The sequence below is a fragment of the Podarcis cretensis genome (assembly GCF_951804945.1).
Source record: "Podarcis cretensis genome assembly, chromosome: 10".
Lineage (NCBI taxonomy): Eukaryota > Metazoa > Chordata > Lepidosauria > Squamata > Lacertidae > Podarcis > Podarcis cretensis.
The window spans coordinates 18931872-18957158 of record NC_137179.1 but is presented as its reverse complement, the minus strand read 5'-3'; the positions used below and the strand labels follow the sequence as shown (position 1 = coordinate 18957158).

The 25287-nt window shown below is 45.2% G+C and overlaps 2 protein-coding genes across 9 annotated transcripts in view; one reads left to right on the top strand and one right to left on the bottom strand.

The window, feature by feature from the left end:
- WNT5B (Wnt family member 5B) overlaps nucleotides 1-25287 on the top strand; it is a 125250-nt gene that overhangs the window by 68008 nt on the left and 31955 nt on the right. The window contains exons 1-2 of one of the 8 annotated variants that reach the window (XM_079992877.1): nucleotides 11228-11364; nucleotides 13076-13218. The exons of 6 other annotated variants lie outside the window; for them this stretch is intronic. Coding sequence is in view for 1 of the 2 variants with exons in the window: in XM_079992872.1 (XP_079848998.1) it covers nucleotides 16298-16426 (129 nt within the window). In the remaining variant the exon portion in view is untranslated. Of the gene's footprint in view, nucleotides 1-11227; nucleotides 11365-13075; nucleotides 13219-16282; nucleotides 16427-25287 lie in introns of those variants that run through there. One more of the 8 variants, XM_079992872.1, reaches the window with a different exon arrangement.
- On the bottom strand, nucleotides 6924-11070 carry FBXL14 (F-box and leucine rich repeat protein 14). The gene has a single exon (XM_079993761.1). The coding sequence runs from the start codon at nucleotides 10356-10358 to the stop codon at nucleotides 9156-9158; it is 1203 nt and encodes a 400-aa protein (XP_079849887.1). The 5' UTR covers nucleotides 10359-11070; the 3' UTR covers nucleotides 6924-9155.

Here is a 25287-nt window from a genome sequence, read left to right as displayed (position 1 = left end):
GCAACAGGCCACTGCCTATGTTTACTTCTTGGTGCTTGAAACGGTGTTTAAGTGTCGTAAGGATCCAACATTACAAGTCAGGTTGCAGAGAGAGGTTATTTTGTTTGCTTGCTTGTTTTGTTTTACTATGCTCCGACGCCTCCAGTGGGTAAAACGAGTCTTACATTGCAGGAGGTTGGACTCGATGACCCTTGTGGTCCATTCCAACTCTACAATTCAATGGTTCTTTGAAGTCTGAGGCTCAGGAGAAATGGCCTTCCTTTCCTGGCACAGCTTCTCTGTGCTTGGCTTCTCCCCCCTCAGTTGGTACTGCAGCAAAACACACTGCTGTTGAGCTGCTCTTTTCTGTCCCAAGCCTGCCTGGATGTCAGGCCTAGAAGCAAGAAAAGGCTCATCTGCTGTGACCTGACCTTGGCATTGCTTGGCAGTACACAACGGTATTCTGAAGCCCCTTACCAATGGCATCCAGTAGTATCTGGAACCCACAGACACCAAGACAATAGTGCAAGAACTGTAAAAAGCAACTTAAAGGGTTTCCTGGTGTGTCTCCCATTTTCCCGCCTTTTTTTACTTCAGGAATGCTACTGGTGACAAGAGTGGTTGTTGCCCTAGCCTGCCTTTCCTTCTGATTGCCTCAGTGAGGCAGAGCAGGCATATGGAAGGGTGGCTGTCATCAGTCCCTCCTTTCCTGAGGGAGCAGCCCTCCTTCCTCTTAAGAGTATGTACAAAGGCCTAATAGCAGTACTGAGGCCTAGCAAGTTTGGCAAACAAGGTGCTAACAGTATTGTTAGCAAGTTAAAGGAAGTTCCTGGAAAGTCCCTCTGCCACCTCCTGGAGTGTGAAAAAGTAGCATAAGCCCCTTGTGGAATCAGCAGTCCCTTGTGGTAGTGCATAAAATGGCTGCTTTAATGTAAGTGTAGCCAGAGACACTGATATTAAAAGCTGATTTTATTCCTAAGAAGCTCGTGTCTCTCACTTGAGGGACGCTAGAGAACACAGCTGAAATCTCATTGCAATACTAGATGGAGAGGAAGGGCAGCCCTGGTTCTTTTTTCTGCAGGGAAACCAGTTCCCTCTTTTGTGAGGTGCAGCATTGGAATGGGACAGAAAAGTCCCAGTTTTTCAGGGAAAGCAAAACAGTAGAGAAGAGCAGCTCTCCAGAGGAAGCAACTCTCTCATTTCAACTCATGAGGCACAGGGCTGGTGTGTTGCAAGAGCCAGGCAGCATCACCAAGGCATGGCCTTGAGGTAAGAATAAAATGGAGAGGGGTGGCAACTGAACTCCCTCCCCTCTTAAGCAGCTGCCTGTCTTTTCTTCTGTAAGTAGGAAGTGGCACTGTTGCTCTGGGGCTTGAGACATTGGAAACAGTCCCATAAGGGTTTCTCTCCATATGCAAGCTTTCCAGCTGGTGGAAAGGTTACCACTCCTTGCCAGGTGTTTCGAAAGTTGAATGTGGGAGGCTGCCTTGTGCTGAGTCAGATCATTGCTCCATCTGACTCAGTGTTCTCTATGCTATCTTCCAGGGGTCTCTTCCAGACCTGCCTGGAGATGCTGGGGAGAGATCCTGGGACCTTCGATATCTAGGGCAGCTGTTCTGCCACTGAGCTACAGCTCTCCCTAAAAAGACAGCTGAGCATTTTTGTGTGTGTTCATGCATGTGCGCACACAATCTGGCACAAAAACAAGTTTGGCAATGCCCTCATACTTCCCTGAATACTAGCACTTCTGATCATCAGTTTACTGAATGGTAGAGTACAACCCAGGAGTCTATAGATCTTCTGAAAGTTAGATCAAATACAGGCCTGACAAGAAGAGAATTCCCTTGCATTTATCACCAGAAGTTTCAGAGAATCAGAAAGTTGTCCCTGAGAAAAGAGATATCACACATGGGCACAACTTGAGGTAGCAGTACCTTATTTCATCAAGGGGTTGTCTTTGTCAAATTTCCGACCCTCCTCCCTCAGAAACAGAGAGCAGTGGACTGTCTGGTGAATAAAATCAGAGTTTCAGAACTTCCTCCTGTGGAGTAGATGCTTCCTCACCCCAAGCATAGAAGGCACAGAGCAGGACAGACAAGTTCAATTCTCAGTGAGGATTTTCCCACCTTTTATCTGAAGTCATTATACAGTAAGCCCACAATTTATATGCCTTTGGGTTGTGCACATGCAGCTTTATGAGCATGGCAAAAAATAGAAAAGGGTGGGGTTCTGGGAACTCAATGTTTTGACTATACACAATTTTGGCTTTAGGCGCAATCCCCGGAATATAACCCCTATGTAAATTTGGACTGATTGCAATAGGATGAGGAGCTTGCTTCTGATTAGAGAGCTGATTCCTCTCCCAAGACTTCTGAGGTCATTGAGGCATTTCCAAAGGCAGTAGTAGAAAGCCAGTTAGGTTCTCCAGGTGGGTGCAGTTTAAATAAGTAAGCAAGTAAGAAACGGGACACGGGTGGCACTGTGGTCTAAACCACTGAGCCTAGGGCTTGCTGATCAGAAGATCGGCGGTTTGAATCCCCGCGATGGGGTGAGCTCCCATTGTTCGGTCCCTGCTCCTGCCAACCTAGCAGTTTGAAAGCACAGCAAAGTGCAAGTAGATAAATAGGTACTGCTCCAGCGGGAAGGTAAACGGTGTTTCTGTGGCTGCTCTGGTTCGCCAGAAGCGGCTTAGTCATGCTGGCCCCATGACCCGGAAGCTGTCTGCGGACAAACGCTGGCTCCCTTGGCCAGTAAAGCGAGAGGAGCACCGCAACCCCTGAGTCGTCCGCGACTGGACCTAACAGTCAGGGGTCCCTTTATCTTTAAGTAAGAATTGCCCTTGAGTAGTTTGGATGCCTCCTAGAAGGTCATGTAGTTGCACTGATTAGTTGTCCGTAAGAATGATATAAATTGGCTAAAGTTTCTGCCTGTGGCAGTGGATATAAGTTTAGATGGACTTCCCTTGTCTGCTTCCACCTTTGCAACTGATAGCATGAGGTTTAATGCCATTATGGTGGCATTAGTTGGTTGTCTGTCTTCCAGGTCTTACTATTATTTGGCTTAAAGACCTATTGGAATGTACGCCTCAAAATTCAGTTCCTTGTAAGGTTTGTGTTTATGTTGTTTGTTTTTCCTTGTAAAGCTGTGGTTTCTGCCCATTGGCATAGATATGCTCTTGGATACTATGTTTTTTTCTACCTGCAGTTTGGCAGCAGATGGGGTCAGGCCAAATGTATCAATTGCAGCATATGGCCATTTCACAGTCTAATAGGAATTATCCATTGCTAAGTGAGCTTGGTTTGGGCCATGAAAATAATTCAAAGAAATGGGTAGCTCAAAGTCACTATTGAAGCTTGCAATCACACCTGGTTTCACTAGTAGGGACGCAGGTGGCGCTGTGGGTTAAAGCCTCAGCGCCTAGGGCTTGCCGATCGAAAGGTCGGCGGTTCGAATCCCTGCGGCGGGGTGCGCTCCCGCTGCTCGGTCCCAGCGCCTGCCAACCTAGCAGTTCGAAAGCACCTCCGGGTGCAAGTAGATAAATAGGGACCGCTTACCAGCGGGAAGGTAAACGGCGTTTCCGTGTGCGGCTCTGGCTCGCCAGAGCAGCGATGTCACGCTGGCCACGTGACCCGGAAGTGTCTCCGGACAGCGCTGGCCCCTGGCCTCTTAAGTGAGATGGGCGCACAACCCCAGAGTCTGTCAAGACTGGCCCGTACGGGCAGGGGTACCTTTACCTTTTACAGATGAATCCTATAGAACTAGATCAAGTCCACCGTCACCCAGGAATTAGGAAGGACACAAGCTCAATGCCCAATAGGAACCCCTTGGCCTATACAAAATGTTCCCTTGCCACAAACTCCTAGTCTGCCTGGAAAAATCTTTCACTATTGGGGTGCAGGGGAGAACTTTCCAGAAGTGGGGTTGAGTACACATTGCCTAGCATATAATGCCTAGGCTTGGCATCTCCTCCAAAGGGGTATGACAGCCCTCTCCACGTATAGAGCATCTATCTTGGCTGCCATAGATCCAACACACCACTAAAAGCCTCCATGACGCGCTCAGTGGGTGAACCCTCCATTTTCATGTGACATTTGCCAAATTATCTTTCCATTGAAGGGTCCTGCAACAAGTATTACAAAGTGTTTTCTCTCTCTCTGTTTTGGGAATATTGCTATTGGATAGCCCTTTGCTGTCTGCTGAACTCACTTGACTTGAGAATGGAAGCTTTGTTACCAAGTGTTGTTCTGGTCAGCAGACCCCCCCCCCCCCCATCATGGAGGCTGGTTCACATCATCTTCTGTGCTATTTACCACAAATTTTCAATAAAGGACACTGTTGAGGTTTCCTGTCTCTCCATATTATTCTTTACTACTATTCTGCTGGCAACAAATGTAATCTGCCAATGGCCTTTTGTTTGTAGGAAATTTCTATGGTTAAGTCAAGTCCCGAAACTAGAAGGTTCCTCCTCATCAGGAAGGACAGGTTTTTTCTGATTGGCACTGCCTTCTTCTTGAACAGGCGTTAATCCTCTGCTCCCTGCTGACCAGAACATGACTCCAACTTTTTGTTCTCCCCTGGTCAACTGGTATTTTGTATCTAGTTATTTAATGCCTTTTTAAAATTATCCATTACTCTGGGTGAGTTGGATAATGGCTTCACAACCAGCACAAGAGTCAACCAGTCAGCTTTGTGCACAGCCACCTTTTATTGGAAACGGGGGAAACTTGTGGCTCCAGTATGTGGGAGTTTCGTCTAATAATAATAATAAAAAAGGCGAATGAAGGGAGCACATGCTGTGCAAATGAGAGATGTCTGTACATATCCAGGTTTTCAGAACAGAATGCAGTTTGTTTGGCTTCAGACATTCGCATATATTATTCCAGCCAAAGCTAGAAGGTACCAACCATTCTCTTACCAAAAGTTGTCCTTTATCTTGGCAGACATAAATTCACTCAGCCATAACTGACTAGTTGTCCTTGTATAAATCCTTCCTATTCCTCACTGGAAACAGACCATGTTCATGTTGGAACTACTGGTGCAAATGGAGGCCTATGGCACATAATGGAAGGTTGAAATTGCTCTGTAGAAGAGTGAAGTATAGATGGTTAAGAAAACAAAAACAAACCCACAATAGCTAATGTTCTTAATGTTCTGAATCCCAGGAAAATTTTAGTTTCAGCTCTGGTTTTTCAAAACTTGCTACCAGTCTCTTGCACCAAAGCAAGGTATTAGGGAACTTGTGTCCGTTACATAACACAGATTCCACTATCACTGCTTACCAGTCAAGCTTTCTTATTTTAATAGTGTTCATTGCCTCTTCAGTCATGAACATATTATAAATTATAAAAAGAAAAGGCAAAAGTAGGAGTAAACATAGAAACAGACCTTACACCTCCCTCCAAGTAAAAGAAGATGGATGTAGTGTCAGGCTCAATTAGATCCAATTGTGCTGGCTTTTGCCAACGAGAACAATGCCGCTTGTGTGACGAACTCCCAGCAGAAAGCATGAAGTATCTTAAATAAAAGCAGCAATAGCCATCTAGGTGCTAGCTTCCTCTTGAGGGCACAGTGAAGGTCCAGTAAAACCTTACTCTGAACAGGAAATGAAAGGATGGCCTCCTCCCAACCACAGGCAGAAATTTAATCTTGTTCCTTTCCATGTGTTAGAACATGAATGTATTTCAGTGTTGAAGGAGAAACTGATGTTGCCGGTTCCACTGTAGCTGAGGAAGTGCCTGTCTTTCTACTGTAGTTGTTTTATGGACAGTTTACCTGGCGTACTGTTAGCAGAGAAGCCAGCTAGTAGAGAGGGCAGTTTGAATGGAAGAGAGTGGCCTGCAGCAGCCCTGGAAGTGCTTGAAATGCAAATGTACAGGAACTCCAGACCATCCCCCACCCCCGCCCTCCACATGGAGGAAAAGCAGCTTAAATACAGCCAGGCCTGGAGAGGAATGTTAAAAAGAGGGAAAGAAACCACCCCTCCTCCCTTCCATAGGGACCCTCACACAGCAAGATTCAGTATGCATGACTGAACAAGCAAGCAAGGACAGCTCCTCTTTTAACTTTCCTGAACAATGGCTGCTGCTCCTTCCACCATTTCACATTCTCTCTACCCCCCCCCCCTTTAATAAGAAAAGAAGGGGAGAAAGCCATGCTGCATGACTTAGAAAGAAAAAGCTTTGTTTTATGCTCGATAAGCACTGCTTAACCCCCCACTACAGTTTTGAAAAATCCTCAGTAGAAGTTTTTGCAAAACTGTCAGGCCAAAAGTCACTGATGAGTACAAAAGGGGGGGGGGGAACCTTCCCACCCCAAGGCTATTTTTAACATCCAAGTTTGGCTTTCACTTTATTTTCAAGACTTGGATGATTCGCATGGTTTCATCCTTTTGCCATCCAAGTTTCTAGTTATCCAGATTCACTTGATATTTAATGCAGCAACTGAGGATATTGCCTCTGTTGAAAATGAAAAACCAAACATTGCTGTACTGTTCTCAGCATCTGTAAAAAAAAACTTATTAAAACTCTAGTAGCAATAGTGATTTGCCCAACACTGAACTGAAAGCTATTACTGGACAGGTTCAATTACATATTACATGTAGACAGACTAAGATAAGCTAGGACTAACAGATCCTTCCAAATGGAACCAATTGCTCAGTTGTGAACTTCTAATTCTGAAGTTGTTTAGCCTCCTGTACTAGAAGGACAAAGCATTCCAACTCCTTTGATTCACTGGACCAAATTGCTTACTGACTGCTTACTGACAGAGGAGACAGGGCAAGAGCTTTGCGATGTGTCTCTTCTCACAACTTTTGATCAAATATACCTGCCTTTTAAAAAGACAAAGACAACACAGATACAACTTTTTTTTTTCAAAAACATACTTCATATTTCCTCTTTTATTATATAAATATCAGTTTAACCTTTTACTGTAAGAATATAAAATGTTTTAAGAGGATCTTTATTTTATACAAATTCACAAACAGTACATTTATTCCATGGTGGGGTTATGTGTCTGGGCTTGTCTGAATTCCATTACCTGCAACTGTGGAGGATTTGAAAATCTGCTCAACTGCCCCTTCTTCCCCCATCATTTTTGCATTCTTCAAAGCTGACTTATTTCTCCTTTTAAAGACAAGTAGTCAAGAAGTGGCTTTAATTTAATGAGAGAAGAGAAACAATAAATGAAACCAACTTTTCCCATTCATGTTACAACTACAAGTCAGTCCAATCTGCTCTTCTTTCTACTTCCATATAGGAAGCTTCTTACTTAACCTAGGTAATTTGAGAGAAGGGGAGGTGGGCATTTGCATAATATATATATTTAAAGAAACGGTGTTTCTATTTCACATCTCTTTTAACCATAGCCCAATCAAGTTTGGATGTTTACATGTTACACCTTTTTGTGCTAGAAGAATAGAAATGCAAGAGCATCGTTGGGTCCCTAGAACCTTAGTCAGAGAGGGAGAGGCACAAAGATGATGTGTATGTGGGACACAGGGGGAAAGAAACCCCAACCAGCCTCCCCCCTTGCAATCATAAACCCAAGAGATTATCTTTCCAGTCTAGGCACAAAATATTTCAGTCTCTTATCTTTCTTATAAAAACTCCTGGGGGAGGGGGGTTGAGAACAAAAACAAAACAAAACCCCAAAACCCGAGGTAGCCAAACATTTATATAGAGAATATATTAAGCAGTAAAAGTGTACTTAAAAATCCACAAGAACAGCCACTTCAAATGTCTTTCAAAATTAGACTATGTATGAAGATGAATACTGAAGAGAAGAGAATGAATAAAAAAAGCTGAGCTCACCCACAAGACTTTTCAGGGAAGGGAAGCTTTGTAGAGTAGTTTTGTTTGTTATGTGTTTCTAAATAAAAGACAGTCACAGTATTTCTAGTGAAAAGTACAAGTGAAGATTAATTCCATCGTTCATACACCCTCAATTCTCCAAATGGAAAAGATGTGTGGTTGGATATGTTGTTAAAAGTATATATTATCCCAAGCTACACACACACAAAAAGGAGGGGAAAGATGGAGTAAGGAGGGAGAGAGAGGTGGGGGGGCAGAGAATTATAAAATGTTGAACAAAGGTGACTTCAACCTCTAGACTGAGACTGCAGTCTTATGCACATTTACCTGGGAGTACAACCTACTGAAAACAGTGGGATTTACTTCAAAGTAAACATGCATAGGATTGTACTGTTAACTGGCAGCAAAGGAAAGATGGTGATGGGGTTGGTTGGATACAGCATAAAATGAGTCCAAGAGAGAAATACTGTGTTTGATGTCTCCTCCCCGTTTTCTGCAAGCAACAGTGAGAAGTATGAGTGCACTTCAGTTGACACTCCATTTACAGTGCTGTGTCAAAGAAACATCACCTGCTCAGGAGGGAAGTCTAAAAAGCATGGCTGTTCCTAGCCTCAAGCACAAGGTGGGGGCAGGAAGAGAAAAATAGAAGTATTATGGCCCAGAAGAGGTAGTATGATAGGGCTGGGAAAGACTCCTGCCTGAGTTTCTGGAGAGCTGCTACTAGACAGTGTGGATAATACTGAATGAGATGGATCAATGGCCTGACTTGGTATAAGGCAGCTTTCTATGTTCCTGTGATATCTATAGCTTGTCTACATACCATATAAAGAAAGGGGTGGATGACTACAAAAAGCAAACTAGGAACGGGTGAACAAGCAATAATGGAAAAGAAGTAGGAAAGAAAGAGACTTATGCATGCTCAATAAAGAGCCGGTCTGCAGTAAATAACAACAATGGCGGGCTAGGTTTTCTTCTTCCATCCCTAGTGCAGAAGGGGGGTGGGGGGTGGAATCAGATTTGGAGAAAGGGGCTGTATTCATCCCCAGTGCATAAAGATTGAGAAGCTGCATTCCCAATAGAAAAAGGTAAGGACAGTGATACTGTATCCATCCACAGTGAAGGCTGATATAAGAGTGCAGTTGTCTCCCACTGGTGCAGGGGAGGGAATTATGAAAGAATGGTGGGTTTTCCCTCTTTCCCACCTCCACTGCTATGGCAGGTAATTGAGGGGGTAGACAGGCAAGTACTGAAGATACTTTCCCCCACCCTCCAGGTTTGGAGTCATATTTCCCCCACCTCTTCCACTGCAGCAGTCAGTTGTTGAGTCCCTCCAGAGGGGTGGGGATTTCCAGGTGTCCCCTCCTCTCACCTGACTTTCTCGCTCTCAGTCATTTGCCAAAGTCCCAGGTTGAGCACCTTGAGGCAGGGCAGTTGAGTGATACGCTCCAGGCCCCGTTTAGTTATGCGGGTGCAACCATAGAGGTCAATGCCTGTGAGCTGACTGAGGTGCTCTGCGATGAGCTCCAGGCCCTTGTCGGTGATGCGGACGCACTGGCCAATGTTGAGAGTGCGCAGTCCGTGCATCTGGCGCACCATACGGTTGATGCCCTCGTCGCTGATGTGGCAAGAGCAAAGGGAGAGTGAGCGCAACCCATCCAAACCCTGTGCAATATAGGCCAGGCTTTGGTCTCCCACTTTGTCACAGAAGGAGACGTCCAAGCCTGAAAGACGCAAGCTGCCCATTGCCAGATGCATGATGCCCGTGTCACTGATATTGTCACAGGAACGCAGGTTCAGGGTGCGCAGGCTGCTCATGTGCGACAGGTGCAGTAGCCCTGCGTCTGAGATCCCCCCACAAAAGCTGAGGTTGAGCTGGCGCAGCCGAGTGAGACCCCGCGCCAGATGCTTGAGCGAGAGGTCGCTGAGCTTCTGGCAGTCCTGCAACGTGAGCTGCTCCAGGCCCAGGCAGCCCTCTGCCGCACTCCGTGTCATGCCTGCCAGGTGCCCAATGCCCACATCAGAAAGGTGGCGGCAGGAACGCAGGTTGAGGCTCTTGAGGCGCTGCAGGCCCCAGGCGATAAGCAGGAGGCCGGTATTGGTGATGTTGCTGCAGCCACCCAGCTCCAGCACCTCAAGACCCTTTAGGTACTGGGCAATGCGGCCCAGGCTGCTGTCGGTGATCTGCTTGCACAGGCTTAGGTTCAGGGCCCTCAGAGAGCTGATTTCTGCCACGAAGGCGTGGCCCAGCCCGTTGTCGGTGAGGTTGTAGCAGCCGCTCAGGTTGAGGCTCTCAATCTCCGCCATGCCCTGAATCACGTAGCTGAGGCTGCGCCGCAGTGATAGGATCTGCACCCTCCGGATCCCCCTGGCCGCCAGGCTGGGGAAGAGCGATGGGTTGGCACGGCGCAGGTGCAGCTTGGCCTCTACGCCCCGCCACACCGAGCGGTGGTAGGCGGCGTCCCTCCAGGCCGTGCACACCTGCGCCACCCGGCCCTTGTCCCGCACCTCCAGGTACCCGAAGATCATGGCCAGCAGCTCCGGGAACAGGCACGAGATGTGCGTCTCCATCGCCCGGGCCCGGCTCGCCTCCGACACGCAGCCACCCGGGCCCGGCGGCGGAGCCCGCCGCTCCCGCCGGGGCCCTGACGCGGCTAAGGCTGCTCGACCCAGCCTCCGGGCCGCTGCCGCTGCTTGGCAGGTCTTCGGGGGGCTCTCCTCGCCGCCGCTGGCTGCGCGCTCTCTTTCTCGGCGGCCGCTTCCGGCTCGGGCCTCACATCGCCACCGCCAGGGGAGGCGAGGCGGGCGGCTCGGCCTCTGCTGCTCCGCCGAAGGAAGCTGGGCTGCGAGCCCGGCCTCTGGCGCGCAACTGCCCTCGTCCGTCCCCGCCTCTATCCGCGCCACACCAGGCAGGCCGCGTTGCCGCCTCGCGTCTTTCCTGGGGCGGCCCCGCGCCGCATCGCGCTCAGTCCCGCGGGCGCTTTCTCTTCCCCGAGCGCCGCCGCCGCCGCCTCCTCCTCTTCGTCCTTTGTCTCCCAGCCGCCGCTCAGGCAGACCCCGCCGGCGCGAGCGAGGGAAGGGCAGCCCGCTGCCGAGCTCTTCCTCCTGCCGCCCTCGCCGCCGCCGCTCTCGGGAGACCCGCCTCCCGCCTCGTTCGGCTCGGCAGGCTCCGACTCGCGCGCTCCCTGGCTCACTTGCTCGCTGGCTGCCAGGCCCCGGCACCGCGCTCAGGCCGGGCGGGGGAGGGGACTGGGCAGGAGGAGGAGGAGGCTGCTGCTGCTGCGCCGGGCCGGGCTCTGCTGCGCCACACCTCCCCGCGCCGCCTGCGCAGTGGTACGATCCGGAACACTCGGAGCCGTCGCCTTGACAACACCCCCCTCTCTTCCCCCCTCCCTCCCGGCAAGCTGGCAGGGTTAACCCTCGCGGCGCCGCTCTCCATCGAGCCAGGCTCCGCGGGCCTTTCGCAGAGCGTGGAGTGCGGCGTGGGGCCGGCCAGGGGTTGACCCCAAGAATAGTTTAGCAGCTGGGAGGGGAATCCTACCTGCTGCTCTCGCCGCAGCGCCGTGGGTGCGCTAAGGTTAGGATATGGGAGCGTCGCCGTTGCCCGCGAGAGAGACTTAGCTGAAAGGGCAGGTGTTAAATCAAGAGTGGGGAGAAGGGGAGTCTAAGCTCCCTTCCCTCCCTCACTTGGGGCTGCCTGGAGATGGGCGAGAAAAGGTTATTTTAGTAAGGCTAAAACTTTTTTTTTGGGGGGGGGAGATACCCCAAACTGCTCTTTATGCCTCACCCTCGACTCAAGGCAGTATTGTTTATTCTTGGTTAGCTTTAAATTTAAAAGAAAATATTGGGTACAATCCCTATTAAAAAAATAAAGTTGAAGGTATTCAATTAATTTAATTAATTAAGCTGTTAGTGTGCATTACACAAACCTTTGCAGTGGTCTTTGAATAAAATAGCACACAAATCTTATATTGTTAATGAACAATGCAATCTTTTCTATATGTCTACTTGGAAGTAAGTCTTCTTGGGTTCAATGGGTCTTTACTCCCATTGTAAGTAGATATGGAGTTGCAACCAAAACAAATGAGAAAGCATGTATCTAAGCTGTTACTTTGAAGATGTGAGTGGCACTAAATATTTGTTTCACAGGGGGCAGCTGTGGATAAAAATTCACAGTTAGATGGTTAATATAAATATGAAGGGAAATAATGCCATTTAAATAACTGCTGCTTTCAGCCTTACATGGACTTGTTGAAAGTAAGGGACTTGCTTTAGGGTTTGACTTGCCAGATATCTCTAGACCCAAACTCCAATATTATCTGGCTCTAGACTTGTATGAGCAGGCAATGGCCCAAACCCAGATAGCTTAGGTAAAATTCAGACTTCTTGAGGTGTGCATTTTACTAAACTTTAACAACCTGTTTGTGCCCTTGTATCCTCTAAACATCACATTTCACACACACACACACAAACCATCACATTTCACATAGTAACATTCCACACAGTAGTACAATAGCTCTAGCAAGAAGTTCATCCCCATTCTAAGCTTCTCTGCAATGTCAGCTCAGGCATTTTTGTGTATGTCGGTAATACTTTTCAACAAGGACAAAATGCAATTTTTTTCTTTCTTTAAAACACATTGCAGATATAGCCTCTCATTAAAGATATTTCCATGTGTGACTGCTGCTGATACTAAACTGCAGTGGGGAATATCCCATTGATTGGTGGGTTCATATCAACATCCATTTGCCAAGCGGTAACTTACCATGGGGTCCAGATAATGACTTGGATATCTGCTCATCTGCACTGGCCTGACAAAGAGGGAGGAAAACCTCACCACAAAAACTGCATCTCATCAGAAAGCAGGAGTGCTAAGAAACTCCATGAATTATGTCCCAATGAAGCGATACTGAAAGCAAAAATGTTGGTTTGCATTACACAAAGCTACCCAAATAACATTTCAAGAAAAAGTACTTACCACTTTTCTCAATGGTTCAACATTAGAAAATACAAGTTGACCTGCAACAAACTGTTGTACTGTATTGTTTAAAGGGAGTGTTCCTTTGCAGAGTTCCAGCCAGTTACCTAGCCATGTCCTCCAGGATGCTCCTATCTCTCTCCCCACCTCCTTTTTCCAGCTGACACTCAGTTCTGTGCCTATTGAGAATGCTCAATTCTCATTGGACTGTTTGTGGGTGAGGGTGGGTGGATTGTACTGCTGCAACCTTCTGAGGCACCACTGATGCTCTTATTTCTCAGTGATGCCATTTTTGCTTTGTTTCTATTAGAACACACCACATTAGTTCACTGCCTGGGTCCAACTGACTGAGAAGTTCTTCTGCAGAAGCTCTAGATCTCTTGCACAGCTCCCATTAGTTTTAATGGGGTGCACACAAGATATTTTCCCGATAGATTGTGAGCGCTGAATAGAGTAGGTATTAACTGTAGTCAGCAACATCTCTTTAAAATTATGTAATCACTTATCCCTTCGGGTTTCATAGCATTACCTGTGTATCTATGGTTGTTATAAAACATACTTTTGTAAGGCTATGAACCTGCTACAGCACATTTTAAACTTTCTATTTTAAGAAATACACATGAGTCTTGACTAAATAAAATTATTCCCTAATCCTTCCAAGGTTATTACAAAAGGAAGGCTTAATACAGATATAATTGTGGTATGATTAGAGTTGTGTTTCAGAACACTTATGAGGAATGAACTTAAATTCTGAATTATATCTGCTTAGGATCACATATGATGGCAATGTCTTAAGTATTAGCTTACAGTGGTACCTCAGGCTACAGACGCTTCGGGTTACAGACGCTTCAGGTTACAGACTCCGCTAACCCAGAAATAGTACCTCGGGTTAAGAACTTTGCTTCAGGATGAGAACAGAAATCGTGCAGCAGCAGCACGGCGGCAGCAGGAGGCCCCATTAGCTAAAGTGGTGCTTCAGGTTAAGAACAGTTTCAGGTTAATAATGTAACCTCCTGAACGAATTAAGTTCTTAACCCGAGGTACCACTGTATTAGTGAAAGAGACTTAGTAAGTTGGTTACTGAAGTTTTTCTCAGGACTTTGAGACAGCAGTCCTCAGAAAATGTATGGCATCTGCATAATACCAATTTGCTGAAATGGATATTTCCATTTCTGTATGAGGCTGAGGTAGAAGTCCACCTCAGAATCCTTTGTTTGGCTGGATCCTAAATGTACTAGGAATCCTGTTTGTTGCATTCACTTTAGCATATCTGCCTGCTTGTAACACCATTATTTCTGAGCAATAGCTAGCTTTGTGTGTTGTTTTGGAATTGTATGCAGCTCTTCGTATCTTTGGTGACATTGATTTTCACTGGGGTTGGATCAGTATAAATAGAAGAATGCAATTCTATATAAAGGAGAAATATTCCATGTAAACTGGCACACTTGAATTTAAGCATGCTTTAAAGTCAAGGCTGTAGGAATAAACCAATTTAAATGCTTCTATACTGTGTAAAGTTGGGATTTTACCCTCAGGCTGTGATTTTACCACTTGGGTTTGGAATCGAGCCATGGAGGTTAGGCGGAGGGACAGTTTGGGTAGAGCTGATTTATGGAATGCATGCTTTATGAGAGCTCTGAATTTAGATCAACTTGGGTGCACCCTCATGCCACTGTTCAGTACAAAAAAGGTAGTGATGGGATAACTTCACTCATTGCTCAGGATTGGCATTGCATTAATGTTACTCATTACTGGCACAAGATCAAGGGACTTGAGCAAGTCAGGCTGAACGAGGGCCAACAAAATCTTTATGTTGGACTAGTGCGTGTTGCTTCTTTACAAATGGTGTGTGTGCTTTACCTACCATACCCTATATTTTCATCTGCTGGTAAGCTTGATTGCTGGCAGTAGTTGTATTAAGAAGAAGCCATGGATAACTTCTAAAGGCATTAAATGATTTTAAATGGCTTTTTAATGGGGAAAAAACATTTCTATTGGTATGTACCACATCAGTTAGGGCTAGAAAAATGTATTATATTAGAACCTTGGGGCTGTAACCTCAGCCTCAGCTCTGCATATCTACATATTCTCGATAGATTTATTGATATCAAAGAAGCAAAATAATGGGTGAAACCGAAGTGTGCCTTGGGACAGGGAGTAGATATAAAAATCCCCAGTATAACAAGCAAGTGAGTCATTCTATATGCTAAATGGAACGGTGAAAAACTGCACTCCCTTATATGTATCTCATGGGAGATAAGGGAGCAGTCCTAACCCATGATCTGTTCTGCTGCTTTGCGTGTTAGGATTTGGCAGTGGCGTGTCCTCACCTTACTCTGCTGGGGGTGGTGAGTCTTTGCTGCCAAAGGTACAGTCTGTTTTGGAGCTACCATCAGCATGAATAATAATGGTCAGTGAAAACCCAAGTAAAGAGGTCTATTGATGCCTCCTGAATAGGAATAATTTTCAAAAACTGAGAGTGGATACAGGCAGCTCTTAACAGTAACCTATCCTGATATACACTGAATAGTCCTGCTGCGTGCTGAAGAAAACTTAACCCATCTTCCGAATTTCTTATGTTTTGCTGTTACTCTTATTTTTATTGCAAGTTTCCACAACTTCCATCAAGAAGCAACAGCTTTTGTATAGTGGTCAACTTTGTCAGCTGCTGGACTTTTTAAATTTCCACAAAGTCCCAACATAGTGTTGCTCAGGGCATTATGGAAAAATTAAATTGCTGACACTGGTCCTCAAGGCCAACTAAAAACAATCTCCTACTCTCTCTCAACTCCTCTGGTTCTCCATGCAATGCACCAGTAAGTTGGGGCTCTTTACAGGTCTCTTAGCCTTGGCTGTTACCACCTTCTGGAACCAGCCCTGGCTTCATCCCTTCCCTTCAGCAGCTTGTCTTTCTGTTCAGTGCTGCTGGTGAACAACAAATATAATACAGTGCTGTATGACCCCGTTTGACCAAATACCTGCATTGCATTTAAATCATTCAGGGGACCAGAAATTTGAATAAATGGATTCTGTAATGTTTCAAGGGTGGTGGCGATTTCACTCAATTTTATGCCAGACTCAATTATGTCTACTGAAAAGAAGTAGGGTGGTTTTACGTCCACCTGATAAGAACTAGGATGGCATTCCAGCCTGACTTGAGCACTGGGATTCTATTTCTGTGCTGTCACAATGACCTGGCCAGTGTTCTGCAACCTTGGGTACCAAGATATTGTTGGGCTACCATTTCCATCATCCCTGACCATTGAGTAAACTGGCTGGGGATGATGGGAGTTGTAGTCCAACCATGTCTGGGAACCTGAGGTTGAAGAACACTGATCTAGACATACAGGACAAAATTTGGGATGATGACTAAGGTTCAGGTGCCAATCTTTTATGGGACACAATGCTAGCTGCTTACAAGATATCAGACAATAATTGTCTCTCTCTTTACCAATGCTTATCTCAAGCAAGGAGTAGAAGGCACTCTCATTTCTGGGTTTCAGTCTTTGACCTTTAATTCTATGCTCTCTCCATGAAGAAGAAAGCAATTTTCATAGGAAAGCTGGCTGGTGGGAAAAGGATTAAGAATCTAGTCGCTCTCCACACTGCTTCTCGAATAAAATTTGGAGCCTCCCAAATCTGCTATTTTTTAAAAAGAAAGGTTGGTTGAAAGTAACATGCATTTGCAACTTGGAAGACTAACCCCAGTGTATGGATTCATATATATCTTGGTCTTGTGTTTACCATATGTTTAATAGGAATAAGGAAAAATGATCTGTAATAGGATTTTGTTTTATCCAAATAGCAGCTGTTTGCAATTTTTCTGAGCTTCCAAAAAGTCAGAAGACAGATGGGGCAGTTAAAATGTACATTATCAGTGCAGTTTATCACGGAGACAAACATTTTGAATGCCATGCTCATCATGACCTGAGCAGCATTTTCTAGGTTCTATGCAAACTAGTTGTATTGGCCCTCATCCCATTAGAGACACACTAAACAATGTAATAAAAATCATATTAGTTCTGAAATTGTTAGATTTGAGGGGATCAGATAGTCACTATGGCTTTATGACTGTATCTGGCCTCCTAGGTTGTAAATCTGCAGTAAGAAACGTATTCTGCAGTCTTTGAGAAGTTGAGTCTCAAGCCTCCTAAGAGAGGTCTACAAACGTTAGCTGGGCTTAGCCAACTGTAGCTAGCAGAACTCACCTTTCCCACTCCCACTTTGTGTGCCTTTCATTTTTACCTGATGTCCTGGGAAACAGTTTTATAGGAGAGAGGCAGCTGGCAAAGTCTTTGGCTTTGTTCAGACAAATCACTGGCACTTACTGACTTTTGGGCCCTGTGTGAATGAGCCTGGAATATGTCTTAGACGCAAGTGGTCCTTTTCCCCCATGAATGCTTCAGTTCCCTCCTGTCCTGGTTTGTGACAAACCATAGCTGCTCATTATATCTGAACATAAACTGTGGTTTAGGGTTTGTAAACCAGATTATGCCAGGGCCAAGCCTGTATGTCTGGGATGGAGAACCTGTGGCCCTCCAGAGGTGGTTGGACTTTCTCTCCCATCAGCTCAATGCATGGATAACGGTCAGGCATGATGGGAGTTGAAGTCCAGCATCTGGAAGTCCATAGGCTCTATTTTCTTGTTGCATGTTATGGTAGGATCTCCTTCCCTCCAACTCAGGATATTGATGCTGTCACAGCAAGGCACCGTTTTGAAAGAGACATGCTCTCCCTTCCTCTATTGCTGATGGACCCCCCCCCCCCTTGCTCTGTTCACTATCTAGCCCTTTGAAGAGTTCTGGAGAACTCAAAATCTTGCACACTATGTTGTGATATTTTGGTTGACGTAATAAAGACATTGCCCTAGTAGGGATTTTGAAAGAATTTTGTTATTCCCATGGTGGGAATATGTAGTAGGCTTTTCCTTCTGGTTGCCAGAATTAAAATTTGTGGGCCCCTGCCTCCTAGGTAACCTGAGGAATCAGATGAGTGCATGGAAAGGATGGTTCTGTTCTAAAATTGGTTGTAACTTGTTTCTGTAAATCTTATAAGATTTAATTACGTCTGGACAGTGAACAGCTACATTGGTAGAAATACATTCACTAAAATTACTGTATTTTTCCATGTATAAGACTACCTTTTTCCCTATTTTTTTAAATTTAAAATTGGGGGTTGTCTTATACACGGAATGTTTAAAATATTTATTTCTTAATTTTGGGTGCAAAAAATAGGGGTTGTCTTATAGACGATGAAATACAGTATATCCAGAACTCTGCATTGTCACTGCCCCCTCCATGGCAAGAGGCCATGGAGTTCTTTGATAAGTTGTGTCTTGAATACGTATATTCTACCCTCAAAACTCTTTACCGAGAGTTTATTTCATATACCATAAATGTTTTTGGTAGTAATAGCTATACACAATTGAAGGTCTAAGTGGTAAATTGCATTTCACACAAATATTGTAATGTTTTTCACCTTCTTGGGAGCTGTTAATCCAGTTTCCTGGAATAACCACTGATATTCCAACCCCCTGGGTAGTTTCCAGATGATAAAGTTGTTTGTTCTTTCCCCTATTCAAATTACATTGATGTTCAAAGGGAATGGGACATTATTTATTGGCAGCTATTTGAAGGAATCAACTTAGTTTAGATTTGAGTAATTCAGGCTGAGTGTATAAAGCCTTCACACATACTCTGTTATACTACTTGTGTGGCCATAATGAGGTAATCAGATAGTCACTTCATTTAGGTTCCAAGATAGAAGCACATTATTAATATCAATGAAATTAGTCCTAAGCAAGTGGTTTTAGCGTATGGACACACTTAGAGTTGCAATACTGCCCCTACTTACCTGGAAACAAGTCCCATTAAATCATGTGAGGCTTACCTTTGAGTAGACACACATTAGTCTCACTGTTAAGTGCCTTACAATGTGTTTTCAGAACCATATTGTATTGTATTGTATTGTAATGTTATTATTTTATTTATCACTTCACTTCACTTCACTTCATTGTCCCATTGGGCCTTAGAAAGGACACGGAAATATCCACAGCCAGCATTCATGTATTAATATGTAATATCAACATTCAGAGACAAGGGACGCGGGTGGCGCTGTGGGTAAAACCTCAGCGCCTAGGACTTGCCGATCGTCAGGTCGGCGGTTCGAATCCCCGCGGCGGGGTGCGCTCCGGTCGTTCGGTCCCAGCGCCTGCCAACCTAGCAGTTTGAAAGCACCCCCGGGTGCAAGTAGATAAATAGGGACCGCTTACTGGCGGGAAGGTAAACGGTGTTCCGTGTGTTGCGCTGGCTCGCCAGATGCAGCTTGTCATGCTGGCCACATGACCCGGAAGTGTCTGCGGACAACGCTGGCTCCCGGCCTCTAGAGTGAGATGAGCGCACAACCCTAGAGTCTGTCAAGACTGGCCCGTACGGGCAGGGGTACCTTTACCTTTACAACATTCAGAGACACTTGTGTTGGACTCCTTTCCTGTCTTAAAATTGTTGACTTGTATTTGTCAAAGTACTTTAAATGGTTATGCAGCTACTAGTGGTGTGTATGGCTTCATGTGGCCATGCACCAGGATCCCTATACAGTTGTGTTCATTTTTCACATATAGCTGTTTTCATATCAATTGAAAACCTAACTAGTGGTGCAACCCAACTGAAGTGAAATACTTTTGTAAACAATTAATCTATGTGGGAGAGTTACGCATGTGATATGCAGTGATCCTATGCATGTTTTCTCAGAAGTAAGTCTTACTTAGTTCAATGGAGCTTACTCCCTAGTAAATATGCATAGGATTGCAGCCTACATTTAAAGAAATGGGACACAGGAATACTTAATTTTGGCTGTCTTGTGCCTGTAGTGAGTAGGCTGAATTCTTCCTATCGCTGTTTGTCTCTCAAACCATTTTTATTCCTAAAGAAATCTGGGAGAAGGAAGGTATCCTACTTAATGGAATTGAAATTAACTTCCTAGCTGCAGTTAATGTCTGCCAATAGGGCTATTAGCTGCTTGATTTCCAGGGAAATGATGCTATCGTGTCTACTGAACTGTAGAAAAGTAAACTTTACAGTTTCTAATCTCTCCCCCCCCCCATGTCTCCTGTTAAGTCCTACTTAACAACAGCTTCAGATGATCCTTAGTAAAAAAAAAAATCATTTTAATTGTTTTTCCCCTCCCACAATCCTGTCCCCCCCCCATCTAAAACATTTATTTATTTAATCACTTCTAGGCAACCTTTTAAGGCACCCCCGTCTCCAGGCATCTTACATAAAATCACCATAAAATACCACATTTCAGTAAAAACACCCATTTAAAACACCAATCCAAAACAATATGCAGACCAGCAGTACACCATTATGGATTAGCTAAAACAGTTTCAGACAATTTCAAGTCATCATTGCCGTAACTCTTTTAAGAAAAGGCAATCTGAAATAAGCGGGTTTCGAAGTCTGCTGTGTTAGAACTGTATTTGCATCCCTTGGGAGGAAATTCCACAAACATGGAGCCATACCCAAGCTAAAAAATCTAAATCTCCCACCTCTTGCTTCCCACAAAATGCCCTAGTGGGGGTTATTGGATGGGCTACCAGGGAGGCAGACTGCTGGGGGTGTTGGTGGAAAGAGACAAGAAACTTTCCTCCCATGAACTTGCTTAAGGTAATTTACCGTATTTTTTGTTCTATAAAACTCACTTTTTCCCTCCTAAAAAGTAAGGGGAAATGTGTGTGCGTCTTATGGAGCGAATGCAGGCTGCGCAGCTATCCCAGAAGCCAGAACAGCAAGAGGGATTGCTGCTTTCACTGCGCAGCGATCCCTCTTGCTGTTCTGGCTTCTGAGATTCAGAATATTTTTTTTCTTGTTTTCCTCCTCCAAAAACTAGGTGCGTCTTGTGGTCTGGTGTGTCTTATAGAGCGAAAAATACGGTATATTGGGGGTGATTTTTCCTTTTCCAGCAGCTCCCAAGTGTGCCATTGGTCAGAAGAGCGCTTCCCAGAGACATATTGCAGCTGGCATGGGGAGGGAAAGGAAACTTTCCTTCACATTGGAAGAGCCTTATACTGAGTCAATATTGTCCCTGCTGGCTGGCAGTGGTTTCAGCCTGGTTTCAGCCAAGGGACATTCTCAAACCAATTTGGATATGCCAGTGATTGAGCTTGGGACCGTTTGCATGCAAAACAGATGCTCTACAGTCCTTCTATCAACATTTTTAAGTTGGTTTATCTTAGGATCCAAGCCCTTGCAAACTAACCATTGAGAAGGACTACATATGTAGTGAGCCCTGCTGTATCTCTGCTCCTAACAACCAGACTCATAACCTATCAAACACCAGCCATGCCTCTCTAACTGCTTGTCCATGCCTCTCAGAAGGTCAGTGCTTCTGTCTGTGACCTCTCCTGCCACTACTGCTGCAATATTTATGAGGATGATGAATCTCTGTTTGGGACAATTCATCTGAGTCTCTGCTCTACAGTGGATAAACTAATCTGCCAAAATGTCGGCTTATAATTGAGAAGAGTTTCCTTACGCTAATAAGTTCTCTCTCTCTCTCTCTCTCTGTGTGTGTGTGTGTGTGTCACACACACACACACACACACCCTACACCTCCAACAACTTTTTATAGGATCCATTAAACAGGGTTTTAATGTTTTGATATTGCTTTGTGCATCATGAATTCTGTACCACAAACAAAATAAATAAAAGCGGCAAACTACACAAGAAATTCTAGGTTTTTGTGAGTGGAATGTGTTGCACAAATAGAATTGGCTTACAAAATTTGTGAACTCAGGACCTGTATTCCCTTGTATTTTTTTTTTTTTTAAAGGGAATGTGTGTGACCCTGAGTATGTGCAAAATGATTTCACCTCTGAAACCAGGTACCTTGAAAAATGTTGTTGTTGTTGCTGCTGCTGCTGCTATGTTATGTTAGTAGCATTAAACTGTTATAATGATGCATTAATATGTATTCTTCCCGTTGCTGCTTTTGGCTCATTTATGTGGGAAGGTGGCATACAAATTAAAATAATAAATAAATGTTAGAGGAGTTATATCCCACACTTCTAGTTAAAATACACTGGTCAGCACAACCTACAAAATATACAAGAATAATGTCATAAAAACAATCTAAAACAATTAGAGAGAGAGAGGATTAGTGATCGAAAAAACTGGGGGAGGGATTCTGCCTCATAAAATAAAAGTCTGCTGGATTAGAAAGGACAAAGTGCACCTGAGCACATGTAAAATGTCTTGCATGAAACATTTTACATATGCTCAGGTGCTCTGTGGACACACACAAATATTGCACCACATAAAACTCGGGAAATGACAATAAAAACTCAGAATAGGTTGTTATTGATCAGGCAGATGAGATTCTGGCTTTGCCTAAGAGCCTAGCTTGTACTTGGTGGGTCTGTCTACAATACTGAGTTCTATACAGTACAGTGACTTAGCAGGAGGGTGAATGGCATCTCTACCACAGCAGGAAAGGTGGAGGTGACAAATGGATTAAACTACTGTATCTTCATCCTAGGGAAGTGCAACTTTCTATCCAGACTTGTCTCAATCGTACCTTTGGTTATAAAGAGACATAGTGGCAAAGAGAGATGCACTGTCCCTGTTCCCCTGTCACAATGGGATCTCACCCAAAGGAAAGAGCAGGCTAAGCGATTCAAAGGCAGGATTTTTGTGATACTATAAAATAAATCAGAAGCTCCTGCAATACATGCAGTTCTTTTTTAACTATTAACTCTGCCTTTCTGGAACTGTGCCACCAGTATATTTTAAGCGATTAGATCACGTTCTAAAATTGGCAATGCACTAAAATTTGACAGAATCCTGCCTCCTGCCCTATAAATATCCACTCCAAAGTCATATCTCTTAGGAAAGCTTGAGAGAAAGAGAGAGAGAGAGAGAGAGAGAGAGAGAGAGAGAGAGAGAGAACCACTTTATGATGCTGATGATGCTATGGAAGCTTGCTGTGCAAATTGTGGTCCTGGTTAGAGCCCAGGGTGAGAGAACAAATAGAAACTCCAGAGAGAAAAGATGCCAAATAGAATTGTCAACAAGCCAGAGTCCTTGGCCAAGAGCAGCTCCTTTAAGTAATAGTCCAGAGACTCTCGAGATACGGTCGACTGTACTTTTACAAAATGCACAAGCTATATTTTCTGCTGTTTCTACTGTGTATGAAAATATTTTGGAGGGGAAAATATTTCATGGAAACCTGGCTCTTTGACCTTTAGGTGTGGAAAGAGTTTAGCAGATGGATGCCAGCATGGTGTCCAAAAAAATGCCATCGCTGTCTGTAAGCATTTATTTTAGGGAGTGTGGTAGACATTGGTAGAATAACTGACTGTTATGGAAAGGAGGGGGCACCTAACCCATTCAACCTTACTCTGCAGGCAGGAACATTCCTGATGTCTCAGTATGGATTTGGTGCAGTGTTAGCCCCTTTGCCCCTTCTCCAAAAGTCTTACTTGGAAACAATATGATGCACCAGATGCATTTCCAGCAAGACATGTTGTCATTGTATGTTCTTCTCCTGCTCCCTAGTCAACAGGGCTGTCACCAGACATCTTGGGGTCCTTAGCACCGTGTCATCAGTGGGGGCCCACACCCAACACACCCCAACACACACACACATCCCCTCATTGTGATCATTCTTTCTTCTTCTGCCTCTGCAGCATCATGTACCATGCCTGCCAAGCCCCCAAGCAGCCCCAGCTGTAACAAAACATGCCTCTCCCTTATTGGTCTCTACGGCCACAGCAGGCGCTGTAACCTTCCAACAGTTTGACATCACTCCCAAAGGCGCACCATTCCGTTGTATTGCACGACAGAAGGATGCCAGTCAAATATAAGAAATAGGCAGCTGTTAAACTTCTACCTGTCATGCAGCTGTTGAAGGCATAGAATCTCTATGAAGCCAATTCTGAAAGAGTAGCCATGCTAGTCCTTTGCAACAATGCCAGCTTAGGTGTCTTGTGGCTTTTTGAAGTTTTAACTGGTTTATTGTGGCATGAGCTTTTGTGTTCTTGAGCTCACTATGAGCCCATCCACACTTAAGTTTGTCCTGTGATTTCAGCTGCTATTTGGCTTGCAAAGGAAAATCTACATATGAACGAGGTTCCACATTTCCCCTGGTTTAATTTCACCATCACCTATCTTTTCCTATACTTTGGATACTTATCATGGTAGCTTCAGCCCACGGCTCTTCCTTTTTTAGTACAAAGTTGTTCTCTCCCCCATTGTACATGTCAGCCTCTCAAATGTTTTTAAATGGCTCATGCTGAGTTTTGTCACTTTCAGGCCTTTTGACCTTGTCCACCTCACTTAGCTCCCCTGTCTTTTACATGCCTTGTGAGTAAAAGAAAACACAGATAATATTTGCCCACTGTTCATAAAACACTTTTAAGTCAGCGTATGGAAGGCATTATATAAGTGTTAAGTATTTTTATGACGGGTTTATTACAGTCCATCTTCTCTGGCCCCGACATGTCTGAGCCAGGTAACATTGCCAGCATTTTTTTAGTTGTTTTTGCTTTCTTTTTCTCCTCCTTCTCCTCTTCAACTGATATTAGCCATCTTGCTTTTCACTCTGTTGCCTTTGCTTTCTGCTTTTCTGGCTCTGCACCCCAGAGACAGCTGTCAGAAAGCTGCTGAAGACCATCAGGTATATCTTGGCATTTCCTGCTACACAGCCTCTGACCTTAGGGACAGCGATCCCTGCAACAGTGCTAGGCTACAGAAAACCCGAGAAAGCAATAGAACAAGGCAGTGCTTAGATCACTGGGAAAGGCAGTATGAAAGTGGTACTGCCTGGTGGAAAGGTTGGGGCCTCAGCAGTGGTGGAGAAAGCCTCTCTGGCACTGAGGGGCGGGGTGAACTGCCCTGCAGCGCGCACACAGTGCCCGCACGGACTGCACATGTGTGGCACCCATATGGACAGTGCTCAAGCAGCAGCCCGTATGGACACCACACGTGTGCCCTCGGCTGCTCTACAGCTGGGGGAGGGAGGCAGCAGGCCATCTTGTCACACACACCCCCGGGTGGCACCCTGGGCGGACCGCCCCCCTGCCCCCCCTTCAAATACCCCTGGGCCTCAGAGTCTTTCAGGAGAGCAGCTGCTGCATGCTTCAGGTTGCAATCCCTGTTCACAAGGGAGGAGGCCTGCAGAACAAGCGTACATGACTTGTCTCAAAGAATCCTGGTACAGTCATACCTCGGGTTGAAGTAGCTTTGGGATATTTTTGGGTTGCGCTCCGCGGTGACCCGGAAGTAACGGAGTGTGTTACTTCCGGGTTTCGCCACTCGTGCATGTGCAGACAGTCAAAATGACGTCATGCGCATGCACGGAAGCAGCGTATCGCGACCCGCTGACACGGGTTGCGTTCGCTTCATGGTGCTAATGGGGCTCCGGAACAGATCCCGTTCGCATCCAGAGGTACCACTGTAACTAGATTGCGAAGAGTGCTGGGAATTATAGCTCTGAGGGGCAAGCTACAGTTCCCAGGATTCTTTG

Coding starts and splice junctions, on each gene's coding strand:
- FBXL14 (XM_079993761.1), bottom strand. CDS start 10,358: ATGGAGACGCACATCTCGTGCCTGTTCCCGGAGCTGCTGGCCATGATC.